Source organism: Balaenoptera musculus, chromosome 13 (assembly GCF_009873245.2).
Source record: "Balaenoptera musculus isolate JJ_BM4_2016_0621 chromosome 13, mBalMus1.pri.v3, whole genome shotgun sequence".
NCBI lineage: Eukaryota > Metazoa > Chordata > Mammalia > Artiodactyla > Balaenopteridae > Balaenoptera > Balaenoptera musculus.
In genome coordinates, this window is record NC_045797.1 from 6,511,590 (window position 1) to 6,523,713 (window position 12,124).

At 45.9% G+C, this 12,124-nt stretch overlaps 1 protein-coding gene across 1 annotated transcript; it reads right to left on the minus strand.

The window, feature by feature from the left end:
- Positions 1–2,037: 2,037 nt before the first annotated feature.
- PDCL3 (phosducin like 3) lies at positions 2,038–10,442 on the minus strand. The gene is made up of 6 exons (XM_036874058.1): positions 10,325–10,442; positions 8,098–8,227; positions 5,543–5,633; positions 5,215–5,358; positions 4,239–4,447; positions 2,038–2,368 (listed from the first exon to the last, which is right to left on the minus strand). The coding sequence occupies exons 1-6, from the start codon at positions 10,328–10,330 to the stop codon at positions 2,226–2,228; spliced, it is 723 nt and encodes a 240-aa protein (XP_036729953.1). The 5' UTR covers positions 10,331–10,442; the 3' UTR covers positions 2,038–2,225.
- Positions 10,443–12,124: the final 1,682 nt, after the last annotated feature.

Genomic DNA, 12,124 nt, shown 5'->3' on the forward strand with positions numbered 1-12,124 from the left:
CCCCAGGAAGCCGTTCTGTCTGCAACCTCAGCACAAGCGGATGTAAATTCAGGTTTGCAATGAGGTAGGTGTATACAACCTAACCGTATCCTTTTTCTCCTCCACAAAATAAGGAAAATAAAGAGAATCAACTCCATTTGATTATAATCAGCCCTCTGTATCTGCAGGTTCCGCATCTGCGGATTCAACCACCCATGGACTGAAAACGCTCTGAGGATTGGAGAGCGAGCTGCGAGGGACCTCAACATCCGAGGATACGCCACGGGGCTCCTGGAACCAACACCCACCAATGCTGAGGGGCAAGAGTCTTATTCCATTTCACGTCTCCCAATTACTTACTATCACAACTTCCTGGAACCATTTCTCACCAGTCACTAGAAAGGGTTTCCTAGCACCTGCTCAACACCCTTCCCCATACACCTTTCCTGCCAACACCAGGAGACAGAATCTCAGGATCTTTCTTGCCGGTTTTCCCTGGTCACTGTGTGTTTCTGCTGTGGAATGAGACAAACTCAATGCTTAAGAGCCAAGCTGTATCACCTCTACCACATCACAAATGCTCCAAATGAAACAGAAAGAAGTTAATGGTAAGTAACACAGCGAAGTCTCCCAGAATTAACCAACCCGCAGAAGTCTGCACCACAGGTTTGAAATCACGATACTAATTCTAGGACAGACATGCTGCTCTCTCCCCCTTTTTAAATCAATTTCAGTCAGAACGACTGAACAGCTTCCTGGGGCCTGGGAGCCATGTGGCCAGACAGGGCTCATGGACCAAGTCCACGGACACCTGAGCTTTTGAGCGCAAACCAAGTGCCCGAGTCTGGCATGGAGGCAAGATTTCACAGGAGCACAGATCAAAGTGGCACAGCGTATGTTGACAATCACCCCCTGTACGGGCTCCGCAGTGGAGTGAAGTCTGCTGCCCTGTCACGGTGGACACAGCCCCCGGCCACAGTCAGGCACAGTTCCCTCCCCCGGGAGTTGTGTGCACCGCAGCTCTCAGGCCAATGCTGCAGCCACGCTTGCACCTCTGCACTTCACTCTGATGGCAGCTGACAACAGAAAATCTAACCCATGGGACCAGCAGACGAGTGACAGAACCGACCACGCTTATTTCAACCCTTCAACTAAAATTTCATGAGAAACCCTTCAAGGAAGACTGTGACATAGACTATGTTTTCATCAGCAGTGCTGGCTCTCATGTGTAGAAAAACAAAGTCACTAACACAGATCATTCTGACAGATCAAATGGGTCACAGCTGCTTGTTATTTTCCAAATTACGGCAAAAATAAACGACAATAATCTGAAGGAACTTTGTGCCCTCTCTGATTCATACTTTTAAGATTCAAACCAGCACTGAGTACTACATCACTCAACACAAGCATTAGGGAATAATAGTTCCCCTAATTATTCTGTTAATGTCAATTTGACAAGAAGTGGTAAACGCTAAGAGGATTCTGGTTCAGAAAACATCTTGCTATATTTTTTACTGACTGACTGAGATACACGTTACCTATTTATGTGTGTGCTTATATCTATTTCCAAAAAAGAATTTAAGGTGACCGTTTACAGTAACTGAGACTGACACCTCAACAGCCTGAGACAAAAAATTATTTTAACCAGAAAAAATATTTTACCCCCAATGGCAGTAAATTGGAATCTTTTAGTTACTGCTTTGATAAGGCAGTATTTGTTTCCCAAAAATTATTGCCTATTTCTTCTAAATAGGATAAATACTAAGACTTCTTCCTAGCAATTATGCCTTTATTTTATTTGAGTTAATAATCCTGTTGCTACCTCTATAAAATAAAAACAAATAATAATATAAATGCAAAGCTTACCTTGCCATTTTCCACTGTATAATTTACTCACATTACTAAAAATAAAAACCCCTCCATATTTCTTCTTTTATAGTTTTATGTGAACAAATAGTGAACAGCTTTACAGCTTACCTAAAATACAAGTGAGGAAAACACAGACACCTGCCATACTAATATCTGGCTTTTATTTTTTCCTTAAGGAAATATTATTAATTTAAAAAGAGAGTTCCAAGAAATTTAAAAGGATTCCCAGCAATGATTATTTCTGAGATCTATGAGATCTGAAACACAATTATAAAAGGCTAAAAACCAAAGTACACATTCCTACTTGTTCCTTTTAAAAAAAAATTCAGATGATGTGTCACATCAAGAAAGCTCATCAGGTTACCAGGGCCGCAGCCTTAGTCATCCTCAGAATCACTGCCCCTCCTGGCAGGGACGGGGCACAGCACGGACGAAAGCAGCACATCTGCTATGGGTTTCCTAGGGTTTTCCTCCAGGCTTGTCTTGATTGCTCCAGACTCAGACAATTTCCACTCCAACTCTACATGATAAAGAAAAAGCAAATCGCCTAAGACACAGTCTGCACGGGGCCCTCAAGCCACAGTGTTTTTCTAAGCAGAAACTACGATCATCAACATTTGATGACAATTTAATTTGAGGGCCATATTTATAAGGTGCCTGGAAGAAAGGAAAAAATCAGACCCTTAAGAAGGAAAAAAATACCTGCAAACACTTTTTCAGAAGATGAGATCAAATGAGATATTACATACATTTGAACCTCTATGATAACTAAAATAAAAAAGAGACTAAATCTACCTTCTAACAGCTAGTTTCTCGGCTTGCACAATTTCCCAGGAAAGAAATCAGCATGAAACATGTAAAGGAAATACTTTTCACAGTCCTGCTGGCACTCTAATCATTAAATCTAAAGTTAGTTAACAAAAGGAAATTCTTAAACCTCATGTCCAGTATCTCAACCTATTAGAGTCAAAGGCTCAATGTATGATGACATCCTAGGTCTGATACATTTGTTCCAAGTAATAATTTTTAAAAGTACCGGAAAATAAAGAATCAGTGACTAAAGGCTCAGCTCCTATATTTTATGCTCTTGTAATCAGTGAGACCTTGTGAAGCACAATCAAGTGATGTATTTTTCCACTGCAGAAAAGACCCCAGGCAGGACTGAGGGACAGCTGAGAGATTCTACTACAAATAGCCTGGTTAAAGTGATGCTCTACCAATTAGAAATTTCTGTTAAAATCTGAACACCAATTTTACTGAAGTCGTGTTAATTCAAAGTGCTCCACCAGTATTTTCAGCTCTAGGTACCTTGGTTCAGTGTGATAAAAATTCAACAAATTTCTTAAAAATGATTTTTTTTTAAGATTTCTGATTCTTAAAAATATATTTAAATTCACACATATGTATAAATGAATGTATTTAATGTTACTGTTCATTTATATGCAGTAATCATTATCTTATAAGTTCACTAATCCTCAAATGAAACTTTTCCTAGAAATAAAAACTATAATTATTATTGTATACCTATCTCTCTTCCCTCATGGTATGTGCAAAAAGACCAAAATAAGAAGCAAACCCATATTTAGTTTGAAACGCCATATGCCTCTGAACACGGGAATAATGCATAACTGATGTAACATATATGTGTGTTTATGTATGTATGTATATGTTTATACTTTTCCCAATTGAATATCTTACATAAAGAGTTACATAAAGTAGAATATAAAGTCATATTTTAACACACATTTTTAAAGACTACTAACTAAAGCACAGCTGGACACATTATTTCACTAAAGAGATAAAGAATTTGACTTATCAAGAAACGTGCAGGCCTCAGCTTCTCTCTCATGTTATGTGTGCATATGTATTTTAACACCTCCTGTGTAACAGGTAGAAAAAAAACCACATATCCTTCAGGAGTTAAGAGGGAGAATAAACTTTTAATTTAAAAGCTACTATTCAACTGAGAAAAAATTTCTATAGATTTATATATATGTACATTTGTACGTATGTAGATACATATAAGCATGTGTCACTAATAACGTTCATGTGAATTAAACAAGAAATGAATGATGTGATCTTGAGCTACCAGTAAAAACGAACATATTCAACTGTAGGGACAAATAAAACACATCAGACACTAATATTAAATATTTTAAAGTCCATTGTGCCCCCTTTTAACTGAGAATTACTAAAGCCCAGTTGTAACTGCCCCCAATGACTTGTCTAAGATGACAGATTCAACATGCTTCTTCCCTTTTTACAATCACTCGCATGGGGGCAAAGGTGAATCTGACAAGTCATCCTAATGTGTGTCTAGGAAACAGGCACCCTCGCCAACAGAAGCATCTCCTCCCCATCTCCCACGTGCACCTCAAAGAGGCCCTTACCATCCATTGTCAGGTTCATGCCACCAAACACCAGAGGTCCAATAAATTGAGCCTTGATATCACCTTCAAGGTACACAAATATTGTGGGCAGATTCCTATCAGGATAGTTGGGTATGCAGGTGGTTGAAATGGCTTTGATAAATTTGACATCAGGAAACTTCCTGGCAAGTCCACTAAAGTGCTGATTTATCAGGGCACAGAGGGGAATCCTATAAAAATAGAAACAGAAGCCAACTGTGATTCTGCATTTGTACATAATAAATCTCAACTACCCTTCTGCCCTACATAAAACCTCATAATGACTTCACAAGTGATTCTGCTACTCCAGCCAAGATGAACTAACATTTAGAAAAAATTTTCTAACATGTTTAGGCAAAGGGAGGAACTCAAAATCCAAAGCCCAACTTAATTTGACTGAAGAATAAGTTAGAAACACAGCTCCAATGTAAAAGATAACTGTCTTGCTCTTCTATAGGCGAGAGCATTCAAGGCTTAAAATGTGTGATTCAGAAAGCATTTCCTGCTTGAAAGAAACTCCCTACACAACCATTAGACTCCACAGGATGGGACTAAAATTGGAGGTGAGAAGCGCCGGGGGTCCACTGCCTCACTCGCCATGAACAATTCTCACAAAGGTCACCCTCGCCATCGACAAGAGTGATTCATTACATGGAATTGTAAAATGCCCGAGCTTCTCCAGAGGGACAAGTGACTGACGAATTCATTTACAATTAAAAAAAAAAAAAAAAAAAAAAGAGTCTCCTCTGCTACACTGTAACAAAGGCATCCCTATTAGTCACATATTAATTTGAAAGTCTTAAGACAAAAATTAGGCTATAAGGTTTGGGCAAATCAGCAACAAAAACACTAGTTAAAAAAAACAAAAAACAAAAAAACCTCCTGGGTGGATTAAGCCTGAAATGTTCAAGATATAAATTCAAATTAACATTTAAAGACAGTCATGAGATCAGCTCACCCTTGTCTGTAAAGGTGCAAGATGACCCACAAGCCCTCACCGGCTTTGGTAACTTCTTGAACATAATCCTTTCCTGAGATTTCCAAAACTTCTCCAAATTTATTCTTCAGTTGGGTTGCTTTCCACTCAGCCAGTCTTTGCTGCCTGAACAACAGAAGGAAGAGAGAGACATCTTACAAACACACACACACACACACCACCCCTTTCACAAGCAACCTTTGTAAAGGTCCAGGTTTATTTACTGATTTGCCAGATTTATTAATGTTTCAAAGGACACACATTTTAGTGCCACGCAAAAAGCCAAGCAGTCCCTCTGGGTGGCACTAACCTGTACATTGCAACTGCACGTTCGTCTTCCTCGTTAAATTCGTCTTCATTATCCTCCAGTTCTTCCAAAGTCATGTCCTCATAAGTTTTCACTGAATGTCATTGAGGTGGCAAGAAACCAGAAATGTAAAAGATGAACAAACACACATTTTGGTTTTCTTCCCTTCATTCTTCTCCTAAAGGAGTGCATGCAATGCCAAAAGATCCCCAGCCCACCAAAACCCAAATAAAAAGTACTTAAGGTGTTACACTAGTAAATAAGAAGGGGAGGGTGTTTTTAAAAGACAGCTGCCGGCCTGGCTCTCTTACCTCCACACAATAAGGATACAAACGGGAAGTTTCGCAAGTTTATAAAAGAGGAGAGTTGTATTTGCCTGAGCTAACCTAGCCGGATCTTCAAGCACAGACATTCACGGACAGGTGCATAACAGTTCTCATGCCTCTGAGGAGATGGGAGGATACCCACTGAGGTCCCCCCCAGCACACCCCTCCTAGAGTGAAAGGGCTATCCCCTGGTCTTCTCTTGTGAGTGCTAGGCAGCTCTACCTTTTCTTCTAATCAACTGCTATAAACTCTGTATTTTGTTTTTATTGCCATAAACACCCTTGCTTCTTGACATCACATCAGGCTTTTGTCCCCAGACCCCCACCCCATCACTACCCGAAACTGCTCTTATCAAGGTCAATAACGACCTCTGTCTTCTCAACGGATGAGCACATCTGACCCAACCCATCACCAGCTCCTCCCCCAAAGCCCATCTTCCTGTGGCCCCCTCTCCTCCTCCCTCTATGCTGCCCCTCCCTTAGGCCCTTTGCTGACTGGACTCCTTTTCTTCCTTATCGATACCCACTCCCTTGGCTGACCGCATCTCACAGCTTCAAGTACTAGCAACATGCTGACAACTCCCGAAGTTGTGCCTCCAGCCCATATTTCTCTGGTTTGGGACAGCATCCCCAACTGCTCCCTTACCATCTCTATTCGTCTAACAAAAATCTCAAAGTGACCATGTCCCAAACAGAGCTCCTGATCTCACCTCCAAACCTGCTCTTCCCCGAGCCTTCCTCATCTCAGTTGGTGGTAACTCCGTCCTTCTGGCCGCTCAAGCCCAGAGCCGTGCAGTCACCCCTGACTTACCTTCCCTCACAATCCTCATAGGATCCATAAGCAAATCCTGTCGGTCCTACCTTCACAATACATCCAGATCTGACCACTTCCCCCACTGCGCTGCTCCAAGCCAATGGTACCACTTGCCAATGGTACCACTGCAGCCTTTTCCAGACTGGTCTCCCCACTTCCTGCCTTGCCTCCCCACAGTCTGCACTCAGTAAGGCAACAACAGGACGGTGCTGTCAACACAGAGGACACGTCACTCCTCTGTTCAAACCTCCAGTGACATCCACCTCATTTGGCAGCAAAGCCAAGGTCCACACTAGAAGCTACAAGGTCCTAAATGGTCCGAGCCCTAGTTGCCTCTTTGAACCTCCTACTACTGTCTCCCAGCCCTGCTGGCTTTCTGGCGGATTCTCCAACATGCTTTCCACTTCTCACTCACCTCCCTCAGGTCTACTCAACTGCCAGGGGGGCCCTCTCTGACCCTTTCTGCAATTATACCCACCCCTCTTCCGGCCCCTTCCTGCCTTAACTTCCTACATTTCACTCACGTATCGTTTACTGTCTGTCTCTCCCGCTAGAATGTAAGCTCCAAGAGGACAGGGGGTTTTGTCCGACCCGTGCACAGCTAAAGCCCCACTGCCTAGAACAATACCCAGCACACAGCAATCCTTCAGTAAACTTCTGCAGGATAAACGCTTTGTAATAAATCCTTCTCTAAATTAGCTCTAACGTGTCAACAGGGGACAAAAGGCCTAGCCCCTGTGGTCAATGGTTCTCAAACTTTGGTGTAAATCAGAAACTCTTTGAAGCACTGGTTTAATATGCAGAGTCCTGGGCCTTACCCCCAGAGATTCTGTTTCAGTAGGGTCTGTGTGTTGTTGTATTTGGGTTTTTTTTGGGGGGGGGACAAGCACCCCAAGGGATTCAGATTCAGGTGATACAGCTACATGTGAGAAAGCCCCTCTCCTAGACCCTGTACACTGCAAGCATCTTATGCTTCCCCAAATCAAGCTTAATCAAGCAAATTAAGTTTGATTAATATTCGTAATCAAACCACAAAGATAAAGTATACCCTCACGAGAATACAAACACTAAAAACTTTTGAGCAGATTTCCATGACATTATCCAAAGTGAATCACAGACCAGGAAAGTCAAGACTTGGAAATAACTTTCCTCGGGTTATCACGTGCTCATCTGACACAGACGAGGAACTGTGGAAACGGAGGGGGAGCCTCTGAAGTCCCCCTAACTCTATGGCCCAGCAAGCTGAAGCCCGAGATGCCCTGTGACCCGCCTGAGATCCCAGAGGCAGCGTCCAGCTCAGCACCCCTATCCCTGGCTCCCAACTCTTGCTCAGAGGACCCTTCTACCAAAGCAGTGAGAGGCTGGGCAAGCTGTCTCCTAAGCAGACAGACACGCAATAAACAGTATCAGCAAGCTCACCAATGGACGGCTGAAGGACCCGCTGCTCCTCCTCTTCTGCCTGCTTCTCCAGATCCTTCAAACTCTCCTTCGAGGGCAAGATGCCCTTTTTGCGTAAGATGTCATTCCACTCGGTGTCTGCATTGGGGTCCTAGAGCAGGTGGACCAAGGACACCATGAGTGCCAAGTCCACCGTGGAGGGTGCCATGGGTAAGGAGGGGTCAAATGGAAAAGTGGCGGGAAGGGGAATTCACACCAAATTATTCTGTGGCCTATTTCTGAGAAAGCATCAAAAGACCCACAACCCCTGTTCCAATCTTCCTGTCTTGGGGTAAAAATCAGGCTATGATGTGCAGATCGGCATCAGTGCTGACAGCAAGGTTCTGACCTGGCTTCTGGTATTTTTATTAATGACTTGGAGCGATTCACTCAGCAGATATTTATTAAGTACCTACTATATGTAAAGTATTGTACTAGATGGTAGGGAAGCATGGTGAATGCCAAAGTCATCTATTTTACAGGTGAGAGGAAGAGACAGGCAATGAATAATTAAATATACAAAGAGAGATGTTACAAATTATGGCAAATGCAATGACCAACAGGCTGCTGAGCTAGAGAGTTCCAGGGGGCCTGCATTCCACAGGACGGCCAAGGACGTTCTTTCAGAAGAGGTGACGTTTAACCATGACTGGAGGGTGAGACAAAACCACAAAGAGGAGTGAAAACTTAGGAAATGACTTTCCAGGCAGAGGGACCGGCCTGTGCAAAGGGCCTGAGTGCAGAGATCAAGCATCGTGAAGTCCTGAGTGGCTGCAAGAAAATCAGAGGGAAAAGAAAACTCTCTAACGGCCAAACCTGAGAGGAAGCGCTGAGACCCCGTGGAAGAGCTCACAGCAGCTGACGCTTATTGAGTCCTAGGCGCTGGGACCCTGCGAAGCCCTTTACCTGTATCTACCTAGTGAATCCTCACAAGCCTGGGACAGCCACGGCGCCAGGCTGGAACAAGTCAAATTTACCAGGATCAAATGTCAGAAGGATAAATGTCAAAGTGGGCTCTTAGCTCCAGAACCCAGCTGCCCAAACCCTGGTGTGGCACCGCTTGGCAGGAACACTGCTAACAGACCTGGTCTGGAAGATGAAACCGGGGAGCTGTGCAAAGGGCACTGGGAAAACCAGGCTCCAGCCCCAGGTCCTCGCCCCAATCTTGCTGAAATATGTCGAAAGAAAAACTAACAGCATCCTTTCCACAGGGTGGTCAGGAAGGAGGTGACGTTTTTAAGCCGGGACCTGAAGGACAGAGAATGCGAAGGAGGCCGGGTCAGCCCTGAGTTTCCTCTTCACCAGACGCACTGGATTTGGAGATGATCATCCTCTGCAGCCCCCAACCAAACCCACACTAACTCCATTTCCCTTCTGCCACTGAGTCAGAGATGAGTCCCTCGGGATTCCTGACCACAGCGAGATCTGGGGGGCAGCAGAGTGACCTCTGGAGAAGGGTCCTTCAACAGTGACCAAACTGAGCTGTCAAGAGATTTTCTCATAAAAGCATCCATTTCCACGGTGTCCTTTTTTTCCACTTTTCCGTGGGTTTTAGTCAAATTCCATTAGCAAATTCCTGATACAATGAAAGAACAAAACTGGGGGATGTGGTTTTATCCATTTTAAGACGGAAAGTAACCGGGCTGCGGGACCCTCGGGCTGAGCTCTGGAAGCCAGGGAGTCCAGAAGGGGGCGCACCTCAACCTTAACACCAACGTTGGGGGGGGTGTAATAACCCCTCACCCTGCTCTACGTGGAGTCAGAACACGGGTTATGTTATGGGACACCCCGCCCGCCCCAGGCGGGACCCTCCACTCGTGCAAGCCTCAGCTTCCATCCGCGAAGGGGTCCACAACGCACCTGCTCAGGTGCTCGCTAAGAGAGTTAACAAGTAGGAAGTAACTGTCAGGTAAGACCCGGAGAGGCCTTCGCAGGCCGCACGGGAGACGAGCTCAAGGAGAGGCAGCCCCCAGGGCTGAGATTCCGGAGTGGGACACACGGGGTGGGGACGCCCAGCCCGCGGACCCGCGGGACCACGCCCACCCGTCCGCACCGCGCCTGCGCCGGCCTCGCCTCGCGTGGCCTCCCCGTGCCTGCGGGGCCCGGCACTTCCCACAGGTCCGGCAAGGACAGCCCGCTGCCGGCGCGGACCCAGCGGGGCAAACGAGCGGCCGCAGCCTCCAGACGTCGCGCCCCCCCGCTTGCTTACCTGCATTTTCTCACAACTCCCTCGAGCCCGGCCGGCGACGGCCTACCCGCCCCTCAGCTCTCTTCCGCGCACGCGCGCAGCCGCCGCCCCGCTTCTTCTCCCAGCCCGGCCTTCGCCCCGCCCCCAGGGAGCGAGCTGGGCGGAGCCAGCGGGAAGCGAACTCTCCTCTGAGCCTGCGCCCGCTTCTCAAGAGACTGGCGCGGAAGCTGTGCGCGTGCGCGAGGCGGGACACGCCTACAAATGTGACTCTGAGCCAATCCCCGGGCGCTACCTTATTAGGGCAGGTCTTCGGCCTCGGAGCCCTGGGGCGGAGGGGCCAACTGTAGTCGGCCCGAAGGTGTCTGAAGTCTATGCCCAAGAAGTCAGAGATAGAAACGCGTTTCAGTGATTCAGTGTTACAACTAAGAACGATGCAGGGTTACCTAAAACAGAAAGGTGAAAGTCTCTTCACCTGGTTGAGCCTCAGGCGTTTCATATTTGCAGAAGTGCTTAGCCCTTTGCGGGGCACACTGGAGGTACCGAGTAGAACTCAGCAAACTGAATTGTAAGATACAGGGGCTGGGCCCCAGGCTTCTGTGTATGCAGCACTCGGAATTTGAGTTAAGAAAGCAGTACTCCTCCCTGCACATCTGAGCTAGGTGGCCGCCTCCTGGCAGCTTAAGCAGACACAGGTAACACAGACCCACACATCTGTAGGGTAGGCTAAGACTCTCAACTTCGGCTACATTAGAACCACCTGGGAGCCTTCCAAAACTGCAGCTACCCTGGGGCTCCATCCCAAATTAAATCTCTAGCAATGGGACCTGGAACTGATTATTTTCTTAAAGATCCTCAGGTGTTGCTAATATACACAACCATTGATATAAAGTGAATCAAATGACTCCTTGAAGGCAAGGAGCTTTGATTTAATCATTTATAAGGAGTCTTAAGATTACCTAACTCCTTCCCACAGAATTATAGGTCACTTAAAACATTTGGTTATTCATTTATTTGGCAGCACACTGTGAATGAATTTTCCTGGTTTCACCAGAAAAGTCAGGACCCAGGCTTGTTTGGAGTGGGTTCGGCCCAATGTTAAGCTTAGTGTCCTCCACAGCACTAGAGTGGGTGCTGTTTTACCCTTTTCTCTTTCCAAGCCTTGCTACTTCCGGAGGCCGACACTCACCTCCACCCCGTGATCCCTCTCTCCAGAGGAGATTAACAAGCCAAAGGCTCAAACTCTACTGCCTTCTCCTCTATCAGAGAAAGGTGCCTCTCCCACTTTGGTCAAAGACTCTATCCTCCCGTGCTCCAGACTGCCGTCCCTCCCACCTCCCCAGAAACTTCTGTCCATCATTCCATCACTCTTAGCTCTGGAGAAAATAATTAGGGCTCAGGAGAAAAAATTGGAACTGTAAGAATGGAAAAAGAAAAGAATTGGAAAAAAAGATTTCTATTTGTGGGTGATATGATATGATAGCGTACTTGGAAAACCCTGGGAGTATCAAGTCTTAAATTCATACTAACAATCTGAGAATTCGGTAGAGGAGCAGGATAGTAAATTAACATACAAAAATAGCCTTAGTCTGGGCTTCCCTGGTGGCGCAGTGGTTGAGAGTCTGCCTGCCAATGCAGGGGACACGGGTTCGAGCCCTGGTCTGGGAGGATCCCACGTGCCGCGGAGCGACTGGGCCCGTGAGCCACAACTACTGAGCCTGCGCGTCTGGAGCCTGTGCTCCGCAACAAGAGAGGCCGCGATAGTGAGAGGCCCGCGCACCGCGATGAAGAGTGGCCCCCGCTTGCCGCAACTGGAGAAAGCTC